We start from the raw sequence: 25,980 nt of genomic DNA, 5'->3' as shown, positions 1-25,980 counted from the left end.
GTGCTCAGTATTTGAATGAGAGAATTTCGCAAATGAAACACAGTGATCTAATGGGTTTTATGAGGCATTCATCAATTCATATAAAATTTCTCACATTTAATTAAAAGGATAGCTCACAGACAGTTGCACAGGCACTGATTCAAGACAGCGTGCAAACTGGTTCAGCTTGAAAACAAAAAACAATAAAATTATCAGCTGTAGTCCTTGTTTCTGTAACCACAGTGTTCTGAAAAAAAAAAAAAAAAATTCAACAGTGAACAAATGTCCACCATTTATTCATTCAATAGCATCATAGTCATCGTCCTCTTCACGCTTCCGCTTTTTGTCATTGATTTCAGAGGGTGTTTCACTCTTAATGTTGATGATAGGCAGCGGCACCGATGGCTGAGTTGCAGGTTCTGTGGTAGCTGTGGTGATGACTGGTGCACTGGCGACAGCTTCAGTTGCAGGCACTGCTGCAGCTGTGGTGGGAGCCGGCGGTGCAGGCTGTGGTGCGGCTGTCACTTGCACAATTGGTGTGGGTGCTGCTGATGACACCGCTGTACTCACATTGAGGGGTGGGCCTGCAGTCATTAAAGGGTAATTTACAATTACAAACATCTGAAGTCACAGCATATGAAGCTATTTTCTCAGTTACATTTTTTCGTAACTTCACAATCTACTGACAAGCTTTTCTCAGCTTTGGTACCCTCAATTTTGATCATTTTTGTTTTGCTGAAAAGCTGAATGTTTAGCGAGTGCAAAAGGGTGTAAAATCTTAATTTGGGAAGTTAAAATATTACAGAAATGATCAAATAAGAAAAGTATTTCTTCTCAGTCATTCAAATGAGAACATTGAAGCTTCATAACTTTTGTTCTAGGAAAGCCAGAACCATAAAATTACTCTTGTTTCAGTCTTTAATATCTGCAGAATACAATGACATTTGATTCAGCAGGATCTGTGTGGCCAGTTTACTTTGAATGCGACCAAATCACATTTTCTTGAATAATTCGTTTAAAAATTAATTGCATGGTGCACAGAAAAACCGAGTTCATAACTGATATGAGCACATGAAAATACATATTCACTGAAGTTTTCATCATCCTACCTTAAATAATAAAGCACTTTATGTCTAAAAAACTCTTCCCACCTTAACTGGGGATGTCTAGCTCAAGTCAGGCCCTGGGTGAAATACATGATACATAATGATGAGCAAGTTGCGCTTGCAGTAAGCTGCCATGTTTGGGAGACACTGTTGAGTGTTTCTAGGTGTGATCAGGTGAGTCTAAATCTGCACGTATTCTATGCATTAAGACAAAGAAGCACTGCAGTACGTAGACAAACACCACGAAGAAGCTGGCAGAACTCGAACAGATGATGGCTGCCATTACAAGAAGGGCGAAACAGAATTTTAGTCAAGACTTTTGCGCAATGAAATTTTTATACACCATATTTACTCGAACCTAGGCCGACCCCGATTCTAAGCCGACCCCGTAAAATCCAAAAAATATTACCTCAAATGTAGGCCAAACAAAAAAAGCGAGGACAGCATTCACAAAATGCAAACAGCATTTATTGAATCTGAACGTGCAGAGCTCATTCAACGTCGTCGTCGCTGCTAGACTCGTCACTGTGTTCCTTGTCACTGTCACCTTCAAACAGTGAATAATCTTCGGTACTGTCAAGCGCATTAGATATGCTGCACTTTCTAAAGGCGCGCACGATCAAAGTACTTGGGATGTCGTCCCGCGCTGCAGCTACCCAGCCCGCCAGCTGCGATAGCGATGCACATTTGATGCGGCCCATTGCCGTTAGCATGTGGTCTTCGTCAGTCAACCAGTCCGTGTAATATTTCTGCAGACGATCCTTGAAAGGTTTGTTGATGCAGACATCAAGTGGCTGCAACTGGCCCGTCATGCCGCCCAGTATGACAGTGAAGTCCGTGTTCGCTTGGGCGAGCGCCGCCTTCACATTCTCGGTCAAGTGCCCACGGTAAGAGTCAACGACAAGGAGCGAGTTCTTTGTCAAAAGGGCTCCTGGACGCCGTCGCCACACAATCTTAACCCACTCTTCCACCATCGCACCCATCATCCACCCATTCTCATTTGTCCGCACAATGACATTCCTTGGGAAAGCTTATAGAGCAGGCAGTGTCTTCCTTTTAAATATCATATAAGGAGGGAGTTTATGTCCATCAGCTGTGCAGCACAGCATCACAGTTGTGCACTGCTTCTCGTAGCACGCAGAGCGCACATTCACCTCCTTGGCATCCTTTTCATTCACGGTGTTCACCACTGGCATATCAAAATACACAGCCGTCTGGTCAGCGTTGCCGATTTGCCCAAGGTTGTAGCCTGTCGCTTCTCTCTTTCACAGCACATAGCGCTGAAAAGCTATCAGTTTTTCCTCGAAATCGCTTGGCAGCTTCTGGGTGATTGAAGTGCGACGTCGGAGGCTGAAGTCGAAGCGCTTCATGAATTTCTGAAGCCAGCCCCAACTGGCTTTGAAACCCCCTGGCGTTAGGCCTCGCTCCCTCAAAAGTTCCCTAGCTTTCGTTTGAAGCACTTCTGTTGTCACTGGGAGGACAGCTGCTCTCTGCATCCGAACAAAGTCTGCCAAAACTGTCTCCACTTCGTGGTGACGGCCCTTCTTTGGTCCACTAAATGCCATCCTCGCTGTGGCGCACGCGAAAGCTGCTGTCGTTGTCCCCTCCAACGACGGACATTTTTCTCGTCGACGCCGAAGTCCCGCCCGGCTTGAAGGTTCGACGATGCCTCTGCGGCTAACACAACTTTTCGCTTGAAAGCAGCACTGTAGTGGCATCTCCTGCTTGGTGCCATCGCGATAACACCACACCGCACACCGATACGGCCGACACGACACAGGTCAAAATGGCGACCTCGCTTGTGTGCGGTTGGCTACTGGCACAGCTAGTAGCGGCTGCGATACTGACTTTCTAGATGGCGCTAGCTATGCACATTTAGCAGTTTAAATGAAAAACTCTCGCATTTTTAAAAATCCTTGAATCTAAGCCGACCCTACAGTTCGGAATATGATTATTTGAAAAAAACTATCGGCCTAGATTCGAATAAATACGGGTATATGAACTATTATGAAAATTGTTAGCATCCCAGACACTTTTCTAGCCTTTGATAAAGTAATGACTGATATGACTGGTTGCAAAGTTTTACAAATCCAATCAATAGTTTGTGAAGGCACCATTGCACCATCATGCACAGTTTAGGTGGGGGTTGGGAGGTTGACAAGCCGCAGGAAAGCATGTGCGATCTTTACAGCAACCATAGACAGAAAAGTTTCGTTTTTCCGGGGGGAGGGGGGACCAGGTTTCCGAACCCCACACACACACACATATATATACATATATATGTCACCTGTCGGAGAATATGAAAATTTTCAAGACCTTATAGTAAAAGGCAATTCAGTTTCACAGCCTGAGTCCTTTCGCACCACCAAGAATCTGGCTTCTCTCAGTGGTGTAATCTTTCTTCGTGCAATTGTCCTATATTTGACTATCACTAATACTGCTTCGCCTTTCTGGCGAAACTGCAGCCTCTCTCTCTCTTTTTTTCCTTTTTCGAGTATAAGCGCTGCTGCGCATGACTGCTGTTGATTCTGATTTTGAGTGAATCCAGCTTGGCCTCATTTCGATTACTGAGTGAATCATACAGGGTGCTTCAACTATCATGCACCAAGACTTTAAAACGAGTGGTAGCATTACTCCAGCTGCCAGTAATCTTTTTGTTACTGAGATTTATTTTGGAAATTGCAATTAATTATCGAACTTGAGAAGTACTGTCCTAATTATCAAAGTGTTAATGGGACATTTGTAGGCACCCCCAATCGACATCTAACTGCGGTGTTTCCAGCGACATACTAACAGCGTACATTTTTTTCCGACTGGCAATGAAACCTCGTGAAATATGAAAAATGCCACGTGACTGCACTCTCACCCATATCATAAAGCAGCACCCTCAAATAAGGTGATTGAAAGCAACTGCATTGCCTGTCGTTAACCCGAAAAGCTCCTTCCGTACCTTGATAATTGTACGGAATAAGCACCAACATCAGGTTTCGTGTTTCGCAGCTGTTCCTTCCTCTCATTTTTATGGCACACTTATTATCAGTCTCTCACAGCCGACTGATCACAATGACAACAAAAGCCCTATAATAACGTGGCCGAACCGCCGCTTTGACCACGCACAAAATGCGAAAAGCAATGTAATAGGCACAGAATGTTTCAAAATCCCGGCTTTGCTTGCACTACATCGAAAGAGTGCGTGTGGAGCTATATTTAGCGCCAGAAACTTGCTTCGGACCAAAGCCAAATTAAAGTGACAGTTTTATTTTTCATGAAAGTGTATGCGTGCTGAAAAAACAGGTTCATGGCAAAAAATAAAAGCGAAACAAACAGACTGAGAAGCAACCCACGTGTAGAGAAAATGCAAGACCGATGCATTCAAGAAAAAAAGATATACCACTCCTAAATGAGCTGAATTGACAATCGGAACGCCTGCACACACACACACGCAAAGATATCAGTGTGCTTTTATTATCCATGAATTCGTAAGCACCGTTACGCAGTAGTGAGTCCACATTATCACATCTTCAGTGGCTTTCTTGATGGCCGACGCTTGAATTCTACAGCAGACATCCGTTATCTTTGTCTTGAGCTAATCTGACGTCCATCTCGATCATGTAAGCACGATCTTTCACATAACCCCAAATAAAGAAATCGAGTGAAGAGAAGACAGGTGACCTAGCCAGTCAATTTACAGCTCTGTGCCTTTTCATCTACCAAGCATGAAAAGTAGCATCAAGCCATTTCTGTGCTTGGCTGCTGCTGTGTGCAGGTGCCCCATCTTGCTGATTCGACAGAAGTGCAAGATGTGACAGAGGGAGTTCGCTGAGAAACTCATCAACCACTCCATCAAGGATATTGTGCACATAATGCTGGTTTTTTTTCACGGGGTTTATTTATCAGTCGGAAAAAAATTAGTACGCAATTAGCATGTCGCTGAAAAAAATGCAGTTAGATGTCCCTTGGCTGTGCCTACAAATGCCTCATTGACACTTCAATAATTAGCATTGTATGTCTCGAGTTAGATAATTGGTTACAATGACCTAATTAAATCTCAGTAACGAAAAAATTATTGGCAGCTACTCCACTGTACTGGAAACAATATGCACCAGATTTTCTTCGAGTAATGCATTGCTCTTTCTTTACCTTGGTGAATGATAGTTCATTAAGACACCCTCTATATATTTATGACCTCTGCATGCAAGTGACGATGTTTCCATCCATTATAAATGTAGTTAATTATTAGAAATGTTTTTTTTTTCATGAGACGTTACCATTGTTTACTGGAAAAAGAAGCAATACTGAGACACTTATCACTCACGTGCATTTCACACGCCATTGAGAAAAGACTCTGCCGAAGGGGTCACTGAAGTCTATAGGTTTTTTCAGGGTCAAAAAAGCATGCAAAGCAACTTGAAGCGAGGTGAACGTACAGCAACATATTCATTCTCTAGGCATAGGCTATCCATACCTTTACAAATAATTGTTAATTGGCTACCTCCTTCTCTTTCAAAAATATAATGAAGTTTGTCCTGTGTATATATTTAAATACATTGTGTATGTGCATAGTGTTTACAGGGTAAATTTAAAACAATGTTGAAGAGAGAAAATGCAGATGAGGCTGCTGCCGCTGGTACTGTGGCTGCCAGGATTTGCAGAAATAAAGCGAAAGTATGAATTAAAAGCCATGCACGTCCGCGCCAACAATGATGTAGTAAGCTATAACCCACAATAAAATTTTAAGTGAAAAGGTCGAGGCAAGTCAAAAGAAACCTCAAATGATGTGGGCAAAAAAGGTGTAGTAACGGCACTCTAAGGATGTGGGGGGGGAGGGAGGGCTGCCCCCCCCCCCCCGAACATCTCCGGAGGGGGATTGGGCCAACATCGCAGTTGGCCTATAGAAGGATGCTAAATAAAAATGAACTATATTAAGTTTACAGAAACAGATTGATTATTACTGAAGAAAATGAAGGCTTTTTGCAAGTTTTACACCAAAACCTCAGCGCCGGTGCGTCAGTGTGACGTCATGGACTTTGAAGTAATTTCTCGTACTTGGGTCATTTAGATGCAGAAAAGCTTCTTAAAGATTGCTATGGTATTTCTCTGTCTTTCTTGGAATGCAACGTAGCCCTTTACCAGAGAGAACAATAGGCTAGACAGAAGCAGGTGCTGTTGAAAATGCATCATGTCACGGCAAGATGGTGTGGGACTTCAAGGCGTCATTGCCATCTGCGTTAAGTTTCTATATCTTTTTTGGATGACGAATCTTCCTTTCACGGCAAAAGCAGCTGGTGTACCATTGCAGAAGCACGATTTACTAGTACAGTTTAACTTAATATCTCTGTTTAATATCTCTATTTAGGTACCTTTATTGCTTCAAGCGATAAATCTCATAAAGGGGTGACTCACGTTGAGAGAGTTTGATGATGGGAGTCGGATGCGTTTTGTTGGTTGTGGCAGGACGAGACACAATTGTCACTGTTGGTGCAGCTGCTGACTTGCTGACGACAGCAAGTGTAGCACCTGTCTTGCTGTTAAGGCTCAATGCAGGTGTGACTTTTGATAAACCTGTAAGAGAAACTTCATAAGGTGCTTTTCACAGGCATGTAGTTCAGCCCCACCAAAGAGAGAGAGAGAGAGAGAGAGAGAGAGAGAGAGAAAGATAGAGGAGAGAGAGAGGTGCTGAATTTAATAAGACACTAGAGAACACTAATCCAATGGATTGCATAAGCATGAATTAGCACAAGGAATGAATTATGACATTAATGTTTTTAATCACCTTTTAGTTTAACACCTTTAATGCCTCATGGTGTGAAGGCTGCCAGCACAGAACATCACAGCAGCAGCAGAGGTAAGAAGCACACAAGGACTTCTTTCGTGCTTATTAACACATCTCACTTACATCTCACATTTATGTGTAAACAGGCACGATGCATAATGCATTTCATGTATAGCCACTAGCCTGCATTTACAAATAAACAGTTGTCTTAGTCACATGTTTGTTGCTGCAGCTTTTCATCTTGCTTTGCCATACTTAATCACAGTTCTGAAGGTAGCACTTTTGGAACTGAAATATCCTATAATTTTTAAATGCAGTACCTTTCCTAGTTCGCTTAAGAAGGCAAAAGTAATTCCTGTCTTTAAAAAAGGTATGATAAATCTCTGGTGTCTAATTATCGCCCAATTTCTATTTTGTCCTCCATAAGTAAACTTATCGAGAAATTATTTCTGAAACATATGAACAGCTACTTAACAAAGTTTAAATTGTTAAAATCTTGCCAATTCGGCTTCTGTCCTGGCAGTTCGACCAGCTTAGCTTTTATTGCATTAACCGATTACATAAGGTATTCTATTGGCAGAGGTGAACTTGTTTGCACAGCATTTTTAGATTTTACTAAAGCTTTTGACACTGTTATTTTATTTGTCAAACTAGAATCTTTAGGTATAACAGGTCCAGCTTTAACTTTTTTTTAAGTATTACTAACATGACCGTAAGCAAACAGTCTGTGTTAGTTATTAATCAAGGGGTACCACAGGGCTCAATACTGGGACCCTTGTTTGCATTTACATTAACTACTGACCCGATGCTCTTGACCTTTCTAATGCTATTTTATATGCTGATGATACCAATATTTCCATGTCTGATAACTCTTTAAACTGAACAATGAACTAGCGAAAGTTGCAGAATGGTGTCAGTTAAATCACTTAATTTTAAACCCTCTCAAGACTCAGTTCATGTTATTTAACACAAAGCAGGGGATAATGCTGTGTATCCCCCAAGTAACTCTCGACAGTCACCTTATTCCTGCAGCGGACTGTGTGTCATTCCTTGGCATAAAACTGGATTCTCAATTGAAGTTTACTAATCATATTGCGTTTGCTAAACAGAAAACAGCTTTTGGCATAAGAGCTCTCACAAAATCATGTGCATTCTTTTTAGAACACGCATTATTATCTTTATACTTTGCGTTCATTCATGGTCATATCATCTATGGTATTGCTTCCTGGGGAAACACATATAACTGCCACCTCTCGTCTCTTCAACACATACAGAACCAGACTATTCGCACAATCACCAACAGTTCCTTTTACTCAAATGCTCTCCCACTACTCCAGGCAAACTTTATACTATCTGCATCTGGCTTGTTTAAGTATCATCTAAGTATTCTCTTTTTTAAATTACTTAACAAAAAGCTTGCTTACGAATTTGTGGATTACAAATTACTCACTAATACCGACCACACTAGGTTTGCGCATAACTACAACTTTTTATTACCTAAATGTAACACCAACTATGAAAAAATGACATCCTCGTTTTCAGCATTAAAAATATGGAATGACCTACCCCATTCACTTAAACCAACGTCATCTTTGTCTTCAAACATGAGTTAAAGACGTTTTATTTCTTTTTTGTAAATAGTTTCATGTCCTATAACATGTTCTCTGTATAATTATGCTTTTTGATATATGTACTTTTTGTTTGTTTTCTCTTACCAATGTATTGCATTACGCGCATTCATTTGTTTTCCTTGTACTTTTTTCATCTTTGCTGCTTTAACCCACGGTTTGTACACTAATTTTTTTTTTTCTGTTAGGACCGAGGGTCCTGTTGCAGTCATTGACTTTGGGACCCTCGTTTGCATACTATTTGCTATTTACTAATTGTTTCGTTAAAGAAGGATAAACTAAAACTGAAACTGATATGCAGATGCTGGCAAAAAAGAAGTGCAAAAGTCATTAACAATCAGTAGTCATCCTTTCTGGCAATGACATGGTACTATGTTTTCACAGGCAAGTTAACGCTTCAGAAGTGTACTTTATTTCATATTTTTTCATTTATTTCTCATTACATTATGCTCAGTTGAATGGTGAACACCCACTAAACTCTCAATCTGGCTGAGGGTTTTTAAAATTATGGGATTTTACGTGCCAAAACCATGGTCTCATTACGAGGCATGCCGTAGCGGGGACTTCAGATTAATTTTGGCCACCTGGGTTACTTTAACGTGTACCTACATCTCAGTACATAAGTGTTTTTGCAATTCGCCCCCATTGAAATGCGGCCGCTGTGCCCAGGATTTGATCCCATGAACTCAAGCCACCACCAAAGCCACTAAACCACATTTTTCCCCTTTATTAGATAATTGCTCATTCTGTAACTACAGTATGATGCCAGAATTTGTTGAATGTACAAAAATTGTCCTCTGCAATTGTGAACAATTCAAAACGTGCACCAAATGCAGCAGGTTTTTTTTACTATGGATTAGGTTGACAAGGGATCCTCTATCCACATAAAAATCAGAGGTAGTTGTCACACATCATATGCCACTGATGCATAAATCAGACAGCCTGGTGCAGTTGTCGCAAACCACACAAAGATAGTGTCATCTAAAACTGGACACTTGCTGCATCAGTCATTCCTTTCTCTTTCACTTTGCATTCAAAATGGGATAATAAGCTTGGTCTTCTGCTTCACTTTTCCCATAATTCTCACCTCTCCTTTGAAATGAAATGTTTACTTCTATATTATTATACACAAGTAACAAACATTTGTCAAACCTGTAGCCGAAGTCTAGTTGAAGGTCTGATAAATAAATATAAAAGAAATCTAGCATAGCAAGGAATAAAGAAAGAGCAAAAGTAATTGTGTATACAAGGTTGTTGATTGCAAATTCACAAGTGAGCAAAAAGCAAGTCAATAGAACAAGAAGTAACATACATCAGAGTACCCAAGAACAATGCAAGGGGCACAATTCAAATACAAGAGAATAGGTATCTCAATTTCGTTGTGCCCTATGATGTGAATATCTTTTACGTATCCCACAAAGAATGCGAAAAAAATTGATTAGTACTGAACTGGTTGATAAAACATAATTATAATCCCTATGTCTAAACTTTTTGACAATACGGTTACAATACAGTTTCAATTGCTGCCACGACTCGTGGCCTTCTTTTGAAACAATGTGGCAGTTCTCAATCGAGTTAATGTTTGCACACATTGTGCCGTTCAGCCCGATATAAGTGCGGCCTCTTGCAATTGGAGTGGAAGATTCGGCTATGCTCAAGAACATAATTTTGTCTGTTAATAACCTTGCATGATCAACTTACAACAGTTTTGTGAAGCACGAGAATACTTCAATAAAGAGTGGCTGAACTGCAGCATTTGCATATATTAGTATTGCTATCAAATTGATTAATAGAGTGTTAAAACAACAATGAATTTTCAAGCTGCTCTGTGTACATGCACACTACTTCGTAATTTCGGCAGGCATTCTGGCGATATGCAAAGCATGCCAATTGTAATTTCACATTAATGTAAAAGGTTATCAATCTATTGTTCACAGGCATTAAATGAGAAAGTGCTCCTGGGCTTACAAATTTAAAACAGCACAGAAGCTTTTCCTCTCATCAACAAAGGTGTGATGCTTCCGTTAACATTTTGCAACACCAAATGGCAGCAACTATTACTACTGATAACCTGCATCTCATTGAATAAAAAGAGAAGATTGGTGAAGCTTAATGTGCACATTTAGTAACATGAAAAAATAAAAATAAATAAACACGCAGAAAACCACTATTTTATTGACTGTCTTTTTAATGCGTCCATATTACTTTTTTTTTATTGGTGATTGATATCAGTAATGAGGCTTTCAGAAGCACTCACCTGCTGCGCTGTTTGCTTGCATAGTTAGCCCTAGCTGTGGTGGAAGACCAACCTGGATTCTTGGCTGTTGGAAGGACAGAAAAAAAAAAAGCAAGCTGTGAGCAAGCGGCCCGCGACCCCTGCCGACCACTAAACCAAGAGTGGGTGGGAAGGGGTTCCTCAGGACCCAATAAAGTTCTTTCCTCCTCCTGTGAGCAAGCTATAACAGCAAGAACTTCTAAAGAGCATAACTTGAATCCTGTATTGCTATGAGCAGATGCTGATGCATCACTCCAGCAGCTGCTTTGTAACGTGACATGAATGGACTGTTTCCAACATTGCATTAATACTAGATATGTTATGTAATTTATTTCAGCTACAGGCTCTGAGATTTTAACATCACACACCTTTTGCCACTTGGTAACTCCATCCAAGCTACAACTATTAATGACCACAGTCATTAACAGATACATTTCTACATTTAATTGTTGGTGTTGTTTTACAGGAAGTTATATTTCAAGTACTAATCTTAGTGTGCCTGAGCAAGTGTGGGACTGTCACAATGACATTACTTACCCTCTCATTGTTTGATTTCTTAAATTATTCTATTTTGCTGTAGAAAAACACCTGAGTTGCACCAAAAGCACTTGCAGGCGATGTCTCAACATTAAAAAATTAGTTTTGTACCATTTGCTATGCCAGGAAGAAGTTCATGGTTTCGTTGTCCAAAACTGAAACAGTCGTCCAGTGCAAAAGAATGCCTTTATATTTGCAAGCTGCAGATATATCTGCGCGTGAAGCGGGAATGGAGCGTAACGCTAAGCTGTAGTTTAATCAAAACATTGCAATCACAACCATTCAAGTGCGTAACTGTGCGAGTTAATCTTCCCCCAAATCACAGGTGAAACTTTTCCGTGATGGCAACGGCATTGTCGTTTAAAATGCTAAAATGTTAGTAATATTAGCCAGCACATCATTTTACCAGCTACTTCTTCTAGTCGTCTATAATTGAGCAATCAATGGGGCACTAAATAACAATAAGTGAGACGCCCATGCAGCCTGATCACCGCAGTTTCACGCATGCGCATCACCACAATTGGAAAAATTACTAACATGTGCGGGCTTTTACACACGCTGTGAAATGCTGTACAGGTAAGCTGTTCATCTTTCAGTCTACCTTCGTGCATTTAGGAAGAAAGCGCTGCAGGCATACGAGATGAATCCCGATGGAGTTTAATGTAAAAGCACAGTATCCGGACTGCCGGAATTGCAGCTAGATGCTAGAGCACCAGTTCTCTTGAACATGCAGAACAACACGCAATAAAACAAGAGACCTTTGCATAGCAACACTGGGCAAAGCGCACTGTCGTATGCTGCGATTGATTGATTTGATTTCTTACAAGAATGTTTGAGGTGCAGTTAGCTGATTGAAAAATTAGCAGATCGAAAACTTTATAAAAGCTGTCGATGTTATTTCTTCCCTTGAGATAAAACAACAGCAGTTGCTAGTCGCGGTCGCCGCTATGCATGGCAAGCAGGCCAAGCTTGAGCAGAAACTAGATACTATGACCATTAAACAATGTGCAATAGAAGGAGTTGTTGTCATTAAAGACCGTTAAAGACGACGTGCAGCTGGTTCAGTCTCACTTTAAGTCAATGACAACAGAACTGTCAAACCGGACTATGCGTTGTGATGATCTAGAAAACCGCAGTAGACATTGTAATCTTGTGGTGTATGGTATTGCTGACACAGAACACGAGACGTGGGACCAGGCTGAGGCGCAAATACGGAAAATCTGTGACGATCTTCTCGGTGCACGACTAAATGATCGCGACATAGAGCGTGCACACCGCGTGGGACGCTTCAATATAAGCAAACCACGTCTGCTTATTGCTTGCTTCTCTTCCTACAAAACCAAGCAAAATATCTTGTCACAGGGTCGCAAGCTGAAAGACGCTGCTTATGCTTTCAGTGAAGATTTCTCGCCATGTGTGCGTGCGGAAAGAAAACTTATTTCATATGCCAAACAACAAAAGTGCCCTTTTAAGCTTCGTTTCAACCGTCTTTCCATTGACAATAAGACATACAGATATGATAAAGATAGCAAAGAAGCTATGTACTGCAACTCGTAGCTAGAAGGGCCCAAGAAGCTCCGAAATTGGGCTGATGCTGACCTAACAGTGATGGCGATAAATTGCCGCAGTGTCAAAAATAAAGTTGATGATTTCGCTTTTGTTACAACATTGTATTTCCTTAACATCATCACTGGTACTGAGTCTTGGCTCGATGATTCTGTGCCAGATGCCCATGTCTTTCCTTTTGGATACGCTGTGTACCGAACTGACAGAAACATGCATAGTGGGGGTGTGTTCGTGCTAGTTGAAAATGACTAGCCAAGTTGGCCAATCTACAATTCATGTCAAACGTGAAGTTGCACTGTGCAAGATTTCGCAGTCAACCGGAAGAACGCTTACAGTAGGGTCATATTAATGACCACCCGGTATGAACTCTGAGCCCATAGTAAACTTGTATGAAGAACTTATGATGACACAAAATGATATTATACTGCTAGGAGGTGACTTTAATACTCCGGACGTACTGTGGAATTATGAAGAACCCACATTTTTCACAGACTCATCATTGCATGACGCCCTTGGAAGCTTTGTTAATGGCTTAAACTTATCTCAGTATGTGTTAGAGCTGACAAGGGTGTGCTCAGGCTCATCCAGCGTTCTGGATCTTCTATTCACAAATGAATCCACCATTATAAAGGATACAACATGTGTGCCTGGCATAAAAGGATACAACATGTGTGCCTGGCATAAGCTACTACGAAATAGTTATATCTTCTTTCAAGTATTCGTATAGGCAAAAATGTAAATAGTCGCAAAGAAAAGTGTACTTCTACAATCAAGGCAATTACGATGCAATCCCGGATGAGCTAGACCTTCTTCTACTCCACGTTTGACACAAAATGCAGTCATCATGACGTCAACTATGCATGGTTGCTCCTGAGATCTGAAGTCCTAACTTTGATTGAGCAACACGCCCCATCTAATATATTTATATATAATATATTTATAATATATTAGACGAAGGGATAAGCCATGGATGACGAGTGAAAGTCACAGCATTATTAATAAAACACGCCGCTTATTTGTTCGCTCTTGTAAGGTCAAATCAGTTGCCATCCTAGATAAAATTTCCGGACTTCAGTGTTTTTCATGAGCAAAATTCGTCAAGCCAAAAAAACTTTTTTTGAGGATATGGAAGCTTCCATAAAAAGAAACAGCAAATCAATTTGGAAATTTATTCAGAGTAATCGTAAACAAGATATAGGTATACTGCATCTTCTTATGGTGTACAGAACTATTATGGATAATGAACACAAAGCTGTCATACTAAATAATTACTTCAAATCAGTGTTTCAGGCAGATTTGCCCGGAGATAGTGCAGTTTTGCCAGATGTTAACTAAGCAACACAACTGATGGACACAAGTTCACCCTCTGAAGAAGGAATCTTCCTCCTCCTGAGCGCCATAAAGCCCAGCAAAGCAAACGGCCCAGACATGACACCGAACCGCATTTTGAAGGAATGTCCATGCCCCATGAGTCGCCTTCTCCATCGTCTGTTCGCACTTTCGCTGAAAATGGGAACAGTTCCAGACGAATGGAAAGTTGCAAACACTGTACCGGTTGATAAAGAAGGATCTAAAAATAATGTTGAAAATTACCGCCCAATTTCTGTTATGCGAAGCATCAAAAATATTGGAGCATATCTTGTATACCAACATAGCCAACCATCTCAGTCAGCACAAGTATTTTTTACAGAACCAGCATGGATTTCGCCAGGGCTTCTCCTGTGACACACAATTGGTTGAATTTAATTTTGACATTGTGTCTGCAATTGATGAAGGATTGGTGGCAAATTTCGTTTTCTTAGACTTCAGGAAAGCGTTCGACCAAGTCAGTCATGGTTGCTTATGCTACAAGCTATCCCACCTTGGTCTTCCTGAAAATGTGTTTAAATGGCTGGAGAGCTACTTTTCTTCTCGTAGTCGGCTTACCATTGTCAATGGTTCGAAATTGTCATCAGTTCCTGTCACGTCTGGCATACCACAGGGATCGTTGTTAGGCCCTTTGACGTTCTTAATCTTCATCAATAACATATCAAAAGAAATTACCGTATTTACTTGCATAATGATCGAACTTTCTTTCTTTTTTTTATTGAAGCAAATTCAGGGGTGCGATCACTATGCGGGTTAAATTTCCCGCAAAAAGAAACATTTTTTCATCCCGCGTTTGCTGCGGTATGAGAACGAGTCAACAAACAGGTGGCTGCCTCTGTCAGTGCGGGACACCAAAACAAAAATGGCAGCCGGCGGAGCAAGCCGAACGCGATTATTTTTCTTCTCATGAGTACATTACGCGCATTGAAACAGTTTCTTCTGTATCAGTAACGAATAATATCGTTAATATCGGCAAGTTTGTGACAATAACGTTGCCATGTCCACTTTGAGGGGACAGAAACAGAGATGGGCACGCTTAGCTGCCAGTGACGTAAAAACACATGGCGGGCACGCTGCTGAAACAGCAGCATCTGTCTTCCCTCCTATCCTAATATGACACGTTTCCGCTAAGGGTGGGTGAATATCTTAGCTGCATTACAAGCGTCAGTGTATGAATAGGGTACACTCCTAACGCATCAGTGTAAACATGGCCACTATCGTTGCTGCTCGTGATTTGTTGCATGCCCGTGAGTGAAGATGAGAAGAATCGAAAGGCACCTTTTATGTTGCTGTTGTTGACCAAAACCATTATGAAGCTTACAAATAATAAAGCCGAGGCAAGTTTGGTTGTAGCTTTTTTTTTTTATGGACGTGCGGAAAGTGATGAAAGGAATAAATGGGGCATCTGCTTAAGAATGTTGGGTGCATACAGACTGCTTGGTATGTCTTCAAGAGTTGTTCACGTAGCATTTAACAGATGGTAAGCGCGATCATCATTAGCTAGACTTGGCACGCGACATATCGCTGCGACAAGTTCAGGGTGCAATCATTACACGGGAAAGAAAAAAGATTGAATTTTGACGACAAAATTCAGGCATGCGATCATTACGCGAGTGTGATCATTATGCGAGTAAATATGGTACTTCGAAAATACAGTTGTATGCAGATGACTGCATTGTTTATCACCCAATTAACACTTCAGCTTATATTGAAATTCTTTTATCTGATCTGAATAAAATTTCTGAATGGTGTAGTACCTGGCACATGGCTATAAACACAACTAAATGCAATTACATTCGTTTCTCGAGGAAAAAGCTAGACTCACCAAACTCCTATGTTATTAACAAAGTCAGCTCACCGCATGTAAAGGAGGCAATGCACCTTGGTGTATACTTTACGGATATCCTTTTATGGGATGAATACATAAGAAAAACCGAAAATAAAGCCAATAGAACTCTTGCACTTTTGGCTCGCGCTTTCCATGCATGCCCTGAAGGCGTGAAAAAAGTGTTGTACACACTATATGTTTGCCCTATTCTCGAGTACGCGAGTGTACTGTGGGGTCCTTATCAACAGAACATTATATATTTGCTAGAGCGCGTACAAAATCAAGCAGCCAGGTACACCGTCGGTGACTATCGCCGCACAAGTAGCGTCACCGCTGTGAAGACTAGATTGCAACTGCAGACTTTGAGCGATCGTAGGCGTTATCTTAGGCTGAAGTTCTTCCGTAATATTTTCCTTGGGCATTCTGGCCTAGATAAAACGAGCTACATGCTCGCACCACATTACATTTCGAATTGCCGCGACCATGCTCTTAAAGTTTGGGAGACAACTTCCAGGGGCAATTTGCTGAAGTATTCATTTTTTCATTGAACGGCATCTGAGTGGAACAAGCTTCCCGAAACCGTTATAGGTATCGCATCGAATTCTCAGTTTTATATGTGTTCAAGCTCTATAGCGCTGCTTTTACCTGATCCGGTACTTGTATTGTTTTCTGTACTGTACTTCTGTACTTATTTTGTTTTATACAGGTATGATACCCAGATACTAACGATCTATTGCTTTTGTTTACCTGCTTATAAGGCCTTGTTTCACTTGTGTGACACTGTGTTTTTTCTTTACATCTACAAATGTGTAAGTATGTGCATACCTCCCCACTGTAATGCTCTCGGAGTGAATACGGGTTTTTGTAATAAATAAATAAGGAAATACTAAACAACAAATATTTCTTACTTGGTGTGCACTTCATTAACTGATATTGCTTATGATGCTTTACAGTGATAAAGCCAGTGTACAGTTATTCAAAAGCTTGTTTCAATATAATCAAACAATCATTTATTTACTGCGCCCAGGAACAACCATGATGTCCGAGAGGTGGCGCATGCATACACCGAAAACGTACAAACTGCAGGGGAATAAAGTAAAAAACATCAATAAAAGGAACAATTTTGAAAAGAGCGTACATACAACAAGGTGCAAAGTGAATACAAAAGACAAAGGAGGAGAAGGGCAGTTGAACAATGTGTGAAACTAATACACAACAATGCAATGCTCGGAAACAATGATAGCATATTATGAAAAACATCTGACATCATGAAAATAAGTGTTATAAAGACTCAGTGTTCTGTGGATGGTTGAGTGTTGGTGATGACAGGCAGAAACAAGGAAAGGTTTATGTTCTCTGGTGACCTTGCGCAGAATACGAAACTTGCTATTAGCTTCGAGAACGAACTACAGGGGCGCTGCGAGCGCCGCGAGTGTGACGTCAGGGCACAGACTCGCGCCTGTAGTCTGCTACAGTTCGGGCGGTGTGCAATCGCTTCCTGCGGTGTTTTCGTTTGTTCGCCTTCGTTCTCTCTGCTTGTATACTTATGGTGGTCGTCTCAAGTATATTTTTACGACGTCTTCATTCGCGAATATTTATTCAAAGGGCTTATTTCTCAGACGACAATGCAGGTCTCAAAGGCAACACTACAGTGCCAGCCGAAGGAGCACAGACCAGCCCATTGCGGGTTTCTCATGCGCGGATCGACAACCGCGAAAACATAGCATATAAGAATGCAGTTATGATACGATACCTGTCGCGGTGTAACAAGTATGTCACAAACGCTGGCTATATAGGACTTCTGCAACAGTCACCTTGATTTTAATCCGCTAAAACAGGTTTGCTCACGACGAGTAGTTCATGGTATAATATCAAATTTTTGCATTTCTTCAAAGAAATGCTCGGCAGTAACGCGAGGACTTAACACTCCAGTTTAGATTCTACAAGCACCACTTACTTCTTTAACTGCTTCTCAAAATTAGGCAGTTCTTCACGAGTTTATTTTAAGTGGCAGTAACTTGATGTAAAGCTAATTGAGGCTTACAGCTCTTTGCAGAATACGAAAAGGAATGTACCATTACATATTCCCTTTTCCGTGCTGCACTTTCAACTCACTTGAACAATGTACTGGTGTTTGTTGCTTGAGCAATATACATGACCAATCTGTTTGGCGAACTGACACAGGCTGCTCGGCCTAAATGTTTTAGCGATATATGCCTGTTGGACCGCATGACTGCAGCCAGAAAGAATTCGAAGCGTCAATCATTAGTAGTATCGGACATATTGAAGATATCAAAATTCCCCTGTGAAGGGTCAAAAATCAAGATATATATGTAAGGCTTGTGGTGTTTTCTTTATGAACGTTTGCGATTGGATTGGAGCAAACTTTATCTGTGCCTGCAGTTGGGTGAGGTTCTCTTTTATGTACTGACGAAGCGAATAGTTCTCCGTTTGTATAATTAAACAACGCTGGATCGAGACATGGTGAGACAGAAGGTGCTTGAATTTCCTTTTCTAGGCAATCTAAGCTGCGCTGTAGTAGCTCGAGAATACTTTAGCCATTCCAGTTGGCGCTGTAAAAAATGCTTTATGGTTTCAATTCGAAGTTGTAGTGAACTGATAGGTTTCGTGAACCAAGCGTGCCTCACCATACCGACAGTCGGTTGCTACCCTTGCGTGACCAGGGGTGTGCCATATTGTCGATAATGGCTACTGAGGGCCACCATGAAACATTTCATTGCTTGCAATTGATTGGCTCTCGAGCTTAACCTCCAAACTTTTCCCTCAGGGGATTGCTACTATGATATTGTGAATTAACTATGTAAATACTCTACATGACGCGCCGTCGTATTAGTAGCCATGAGCAATTCGTTTTTTGGAGGCCTGTTTCTGAGAGGGGTGAAAGTAACAGCAAGCTTTTTCATAAAAAATGCGTGTCTTTTTTTTTTCGCATTAATAAATGGCCATATTTGACTAGAACAACTCACCAGAGTAATAAAAATCATCATGACAGCTTCGCTGGGCGGTGTCTTCCCAAAACGGATAACATGCTGACGCCAATTACCAAGATTTTTCTTCCACGTAAAATGCAATGTCTCTCATAGCTAAATGCTAAGGGAATGTTAAGCGTTTAGCAAAGCACCGTACGCAACTTCGCGTGTTGAATTTGCAGACATTCCTTTTACGCAACATTTACGGACAGACACAGCGCATATATCCATTGCAATGCCAATAGACGCCTTCAACGCTACATAGCTTGCGATATCCAAGCCGCAAGTTTTATCGACTCACGTGCTTTAGGAGAAGGAACTGTGGTTCAGGCATGGCAGCAGAAAGCAGTCGACACATCTATCAATAAGTACGGTTTGAGCCACCCATACCCAAAGCATACACGAAGGGAACGAGCGCGCGGCAGCCGAGCGAGCCGCAGCGAGCGGCGTCCTTGCCACGATGTCACTCGCGAGAGGGCGCGACTCCAAATACTCGCCACTAATACTGCTGCGGAGTTTGGGCTGGTGAGGATACCGTGAAGGAGTTCGAAAAGAAACAGAAGGTCAGTGCCATTACGTCAACAGTGAAGTAAGGGCAATGACAATAATCCAACAGTGCTAGAACAAGCTCCAGTGTCCATGTTAGCAAAGTGGGTATGCTAATGCTTAGAAACTTTTTCTGGACCCGATCTATAATGTTGGATCTAGAAATGTTATTCCAGACGACCGACGCATATCCGAGTTGAGGAAGACAGATTGTTGTACAACTTGTGAAAGAGTGTAGGAGAACTGAATTCCCTTGATAGTCTGCAAGCAGAGCCAAGAGAGCACATACCCCGCACTACATGTTTAAGGTAAGCAGACAAGTGTAAGGTTGCATTAAAAGGTATACCGAGATCATTGATCTTACACACCTCACACAATGGTACAGAATCTACAGAAAAAGAAAAAGAAATGCTTGCTGCTTTACGTGTGAAAATCATGACCTTGTTTTTAACAGCATTCAATGTGAGGTTATTAATTTTGCACCACTCAGAAAAAGAAAACAGGTAAGAGTGTAGGATGCAACAGTCATCAACAGTATGAATTTCCTTAAAAATCTTGATTTCATTGGCATATAGAAGGAACAAAATTCCAAATGATGGAAAGAACATCCTTAAAGAAAATTTTAAACTTGATAGATGCCACTATTTTCTATGTAAACAGAAGACGTTTTGCCATTGACATTAACATAACATGATCTACCAAGAAGAACTGTGTAAGAGATGGAAAATTGACAAGTCAACACCACAGTGCGTAAACTTGATCAGAAGCACTGAGTGGCCGACTACATCAAAAGCTTTACAGAGGTCACAGTAAACGGTGTCAACTTGCTCACTTTGAAGCACCGGCATGGAGATCTGTGTCATGAAACCTGCGAGATTTCTGATAGTGGGGCGGCTGGTGTGAAATCCATGCTGATTAGGTATCGATAAGTTTTTCACAGTAAAAGACAATATGTTGTGATGGGCAAGCTCAAAAACCTTAGACATAGCACAGAGAAGAAAAACTAGGCAATGATTCGAGACACTGATGTTACAGCCAGACCTACATACAGGAAGAACATGAGCAGTCTCCCACATTTGAGGGAAAGTAGAAGTATTCAACTAGTAATTAAACGCAGATGTCAATATTGGGGAAATATACTGCTGTAAGCTGCTGTAAGCTTTTAGAATTGCAGAGGCAACTTTCTCGACGACGTTGGTATGAGTGGTGCGAGAATCTTGGATCGGGCATTGGAAACAGAGCGCTTTGGCGTACGTTCTGATCAATGGAACGCGGTTATAAGCAACCTGACCCTGCAGCGAGCGTTAGGTTAGCGATGCAGAGTTCGCCACATCAATTTGCAGAACACGCTGCTAGAGCGTTTTTCCCGAAATACGATCACGCGTCACCTATAAACTGCCCCGAAATCGATGAATCTGACACAACTTCCAAATCCGAAATATCCAGCCCTTTCAGCATGGCCGAACTAATAGTGGCAATTGAAACTTCGAAGCAACGAACAACACCTGGTCCCGATGGTATTCCTTAAGAGGTTTTCAAGAATATGGAAGGAGCAGCTCTCGACGCATTTCTTCAGGCTATTAACAAAGTATGGGAGACTGGAAACGTTCCACCTGATTGGAAGCATTCAATTGTCGCGATTCCGAAACCAGGAAAGTCTCCAAATAGCCTGCAGTCTTTACGCCCAATTTCACTAACCTCAACTGTCTGCAAGCTCGCTGAAAAGATGCTGGCCACACGTGTTTCCTGGTGGCTTGAACGCCACGATAAATATCATCCTGCTCAAATTGGATTCCGTTCTTACTTGAGAACTGAAGACGGACTTTCTATCTTATCAGACGATGTTTTACAGGTTTCACCACACAGTCACGCTGTGCGCACGGTAGTAGCAACAGACATAACGAAAGCTTATGACAATATAGACCATGAAATCATTACAGCCTCATCGACCTGGGACTTCCACCGCGGGTGATAAGATTCATCTACTGATTCTTTCAGAATCGCACATTTGCGATTAGAGTAGATGGAAGGCAAGAAAGATACTTCACATCGAACAGAGGAGTCCCACAAGGTTCGGTTTTGGCTCCTCTTCTCTTCAACGTTGCTGTAATACCTCTAGCCTGGCAACTACATCGGATTCCAGACGTGAGGTTCTTAATCTATGCGGATGACGTCACTTTGTGGTCCGTGCATGAAGATATATCTAGACAAACTCAACGACTTCAAGAAGCCCTTGATGTTCTGAACAACCACGCTCAGAAAGCAGGGTTGGACATTTCCGCCCGAAAATCAAGCTATGTTGTGGTGGCCAACAAGAAAGGACGCACAAGAATCATGCAGCACCCCTTTACATTTAGACTCAGCGCAGTGACAATCCCTGAGGCTTTTGAGGTCCGCATACTGGGTCTCGATATTCACCACTCCGGCAGTGATGCACACTGACTCCGTAAAACCAGAGTTCGACAAAAACCCTTCACCTTATTCATCGCATTGCAGCAAAAGCAGCTAGAGCTCGTACTGACGTAGCTCGACGGTTGGTGCGTGCAGTCTTGCAGCCATGAATTTTATATCGGGCACAATTTCAATGGCTGACTTTGGCACAGCTGGCACAGTTGGAGACGATTAATCGCGATGCTATTGTCAGGATTGGGGGCTCAATCCCATCGCTCGTGATCCGTTGTCAAGATTGGAGTCTGGCATGAATTCGAAGGTAGCTGGCCTATGCTGTCGTCCAACTTATCCACGCTGAGGACGTTGATGAAGGGAAGCACTGCTTCTCATCAAGAACAAGGAATATGGGTTTATTTACAGTATTTATATCAGTCTAACATGACTGTTTGAGAAAGTACATCAGTCTAACATGACTGCTTGAGAGAGAGTCTCAGTCCAACATGACTGCTTAAGAGAAGTGTGTCGAGCATCCGCCCAACAGCAGTTTTTAAACACTCGGTCCTCCCGCGATACAAGGTGATGCGAATGTTCGTTTAGTCATCGCAAACTATCCGCCTCTCCGCAGGACGGTTTACACACACACACATGCACACACACACGTGTTTACAGTCCGAAACCGACGCCACGCGAATTTCATAGAACTCGGAGCCGTTCCGGGTAGCGCATCGTCTTGTGTCTTGGTTGGGGCGTGAGAAGGAGTGCAAAACGGCATTCCCGCGGCAACTCGCGCACCCGTAGCAGATCAGGTCCGCGTTGGGGAGTTTGGTAACAATAGTTGGCCCGCCGAACTCATTCCGTCACAACGGTGATGAGGTTAGAGGTTGGCGGCGGCTTCAGCACAAAGCCTGCTTCATCGAATGCATCCTAGCTGAAGCGACGGAGAGTGGGGGATGCGCGTATTGTTCCTCGACACAAAGTCGATTTAGTCACGCCGTGGCTAGAGGTTGGCGACAATGCTCCCGGGATGTTGCCTCCACAGTCGCAACGGGGTGGCAAACTTGCACTGCAGCTGGCCGTTCTTAACACTATGCGCACAATCACAGCACTGCCCCGCATCACTCCGATACCAACCTTAGAGGAACATGCCCAGCTCAACACAATTGCAGAGCTAATTTTGCAACATGAAAAAGCACGTGAAATAAGAAAGCAACTTGTTCCGGCTGTCGCTGCGTTGCATGCTCATTTTCAATGCGGCTCTCGGATTGACAATCAGCCCTATCCAATGCCCCCCTGGGAATTCACCAGCATCACAACTAATAAGCCAACGAAGTTACGACGCAGCGATACAACAGGTATTATTGACGAACACAACATCGTCGATGCATCATGTGCTAACATCTGCAAAGTCTATACGGATGCTGCCATTCTCCCAGACGGCGGAAGGACATCATTCCTGAGTACTACGCATAATTTCATCAGCGGCCACCAGCGCTATTTACCTACGGAAGCCAGCGCTCTAGTAATGGAACTTCAAGCCATCCACGACGCTGTGCAAGATGCGACATCTAAGCTGCCTACCATCAAGCAACTAGATATCTTCACCGATTCTTTAGCGGCTATTCAGGCACTCAAGAAAGTTGATAAGGCGATGGAAATCTGCGAGACAATACACACTATGAATAGTAAAACAGCTACTTGCGTCAAGGTACACTGGATTCAAGGCCATTCAGCGAACCCTCACAACATTGCTGCTGACCAGCAGGCACACTGCCCTCCTAATCCTGATCCTCCACCTATTCCCCTCCCACCCCAACCCCGTAACTCGCTCCGAGCCCGTAAAAAATGTTCTCCGGCAGGACACACGTGCTCTTATCCCACCGTGTGTCTGCTCCCTCCCCCTTCACCTTACTAGGGCGGAGGAAGTTGTGCTTAGGAAGCTTCGGGCCGGGGTGGCCCTTACACCGGCTGTTGTCTCAAGGTGGAACTGGTCGCATTTACCACTGGGTGCTACGTGTCCATACTGCTCCGTTCCTGTGGTGGAAGCAGATGCATACCACCTAATATGGACATGTACAGGTTTACAATCGGAATGCTCGCGTCTCCTACTGCAAGCCGGCCTCCGCTACAGTGCGACTACCAGCTATGACCGCTGGATACATGACAACAGATTCCACAAAACACTGCTTCAATTCATACACAAGACAGGCCTCACAGCACACATATAATACACATATACGCTCCAAGAATTATGCCTTAAGGGCAAGTCTTTATCGCAAAAAAAAAAAGAATTGCAGAGGGGATGCCATCAGGGCCGCAGGATTGAGAAGGCTTCAAGTGCTTAAGTCACTGGCTAATGAGCTGTTTAGTCAAACGACACAGCACAAGATGTAGGAATTGTCTTTTGCCGCTGGGTGACATCAGTGTTGAAACCTCAAGCTTTAAATAATAATAATAATAATAATAATAATAATATGTGCTCAGTTGACAAAGCTGCCACTGGGTACAACATCAGTGCTTGTTTTTATAATTTTTGGCATCTTCCTAGTTTGTAAAAAGCAATGCTCAATGTCATGATACCATTGCGCAGGTCAAACTGAATGCCGATAACAAAGCTTGCTGCCAATTTGAGGTCCAGCTCTTTACAAGCTTTTCATAATGTTTGACGAATTCGGTCTCTTCGTGTCGTATTTGCACTACAAATTAGCCACCGATAGTTACACACGCCGGGGAGGGTATGTATGTATGTATGTATGCGCGCGCGCACACCACACCACACCACACACACACACACACACACACACACACACACACACACACACACACACACACACACACACACACATATATATATATATATTGAAGGCAACTCGATTTCCGCTCACCTTTTTCGCAGACTTCAATCGATAGTTGCAAGCAGTTAGGCTGTACCTATCCGGCGGAAGACGGGGTCCAGCATTCGCTTTTATAAGTGGTAACGGCGTGCTGTTCTTCTGACGCGCGATTTCCATCAATAGCTGGAAAAGAAGCATGAAGAACAACGCTTAAACAACGTCTACGTCGCGATAGACCACGCTAACATACGTCTCTCGGTGGCGGCGATGTGAACGTTTTTTCTGCTTGCATCTGAATAGCCAAACGCACGTCATCGACGTCAACAGCTCTCTTCTTCGCATGGTTCGAAAACAATCTGGCGTCCTCGAGGATATTCGTAACATAACCTGAGTGAGATTAGGGGAAACAAGAAAGATAAGTTAAGCCACAGGTTCTAACACACCTAACATATCCCAACATCAAGTACTGCCAAACGAACTACTCACGGTAAGTGAATTCCAGCATCTGGTTTATGACTCTCGGTTCATAATCCAATATCCCCATGTCCTTCAGTATTGCACTCATGACTTGGGCATCCTTCGGTGTGCTTTTCGGGGCCGCCATCGTATGGCAGTTATATGGATAACAAGCGACAGCCTAGAATGAAGCACCATGCGAGCTAAAACTGGTTTAAAAAACGAAGTGTGAACAGAGGCACAAACTGGCACGGACCTCCAGCCCACTAGCTACTCTAGCGGTCATGCTAACAAGCCGACACACACCGACAAATGACCGGATGCCGGATTTACACACTGGAAAATGATGACGCTGCTGCTGCTGCTGCCGCGCAGCGGAGCGGGTCGAGTGGATGCGGGTCTGTTCGCAGCACGGAAATCGAGGCGGAACGCCCATGGAAAGCCTGTCAACTGTACGGCTGCTCGATGAAAACGCACGTTTCTATCAAATGACTCATGGCTCATTTGCGGTGCTCCGTACGGGGAGCTCACTACGACAGGAATGGCTACTGGTGTCAGTTGTGCTATAGTCGAATCGGTCGCGACACGAATACTTCAGCTTCATGCCTGCTTGTCCCATGACAAAATCATCCCCCTAGAAAAAATACAAAACAGACGTTTGTTTTGTTACCGCTGTGCGTGCCATGTCCCGCTCTCGCGCGCACGT

The 25,980-nt window shown here is 42.6% G+C and overlaps 1 protein-coding gene across 1 annotated transcript; it reads right to left on the bottom strand.

Moving 5' to 3' along the window:
* Positions 1 to 254: 254 nt before the first annotated feature.
* On the bottom strand, positions 255 to 25,582 carry Taf9 (TBP-associated factor 9). Its single transcript, XM_050189416.3, has 6 exons — positions 25,305 to 25,582; positions 25,069 to 25,205; positions 24,870 to 25,001; positions 10,744 to 10,807; positions 6,489 to 6,647; positions 255 to 563 (listed from the first exon to the last, which is right to left on the bottom strand). Exons 1-6 carry the CDS (start codon positions 25,420 to 25,422, stop codon positions 277 to 279), a joined length of 897 nt encoding a protein of 298 aa, XP_050045373.1. The 5' UTR covers positions 25,423 to 25,582; the 3' UTR covers positions 255 to 276.
* Between the last annotated feature and the right edge of the window lie 398 nt (positions 25,583 to 25,980).

Source organism: Dermacentor andersoni, chromosome 2 (genome assembly GCF_023375885.2).
Source record: "Dermacentor andersoni chromosome 2, qqDerAnde1_hic_scaffold, whole genome shotgun sequence".
NCBI classification, from domain to species: Eukaryota; Metazoa; Arthropoda; class Arachnida; order Ixodida; family Ixodidae; genus Dermacentor; species Dermacentor andersoni.
The sequence above is the reverse complement of the archived record's forward strand: the minus strand, read 5'-3'. Positions and strand labels throughout refer to the sequence as shown.

Coding starts and splice junctions, on each gene's coding strand:
- Taf9 (XM_050189416.3), bottom strand. CDS start 25,422: ATGGCGGCCCCGAAAAGCACACCGAAGGATGCCCAAGTCATGAGTGCA. Junction 25,206..25,304: donor GATGCTGGAATTCACTTACC/GTGAGTAGTTCG, acceptor AATCTCACTCAG/GTTATGTTACGAATATCCTC. Junction 25,002..25,068: donor CATCGCCGCCACCGAGAGAC/GTATGTTAGCGT, acceptor CTTCTTTTCCAG/CTATTGATGGAAATCGCGCG.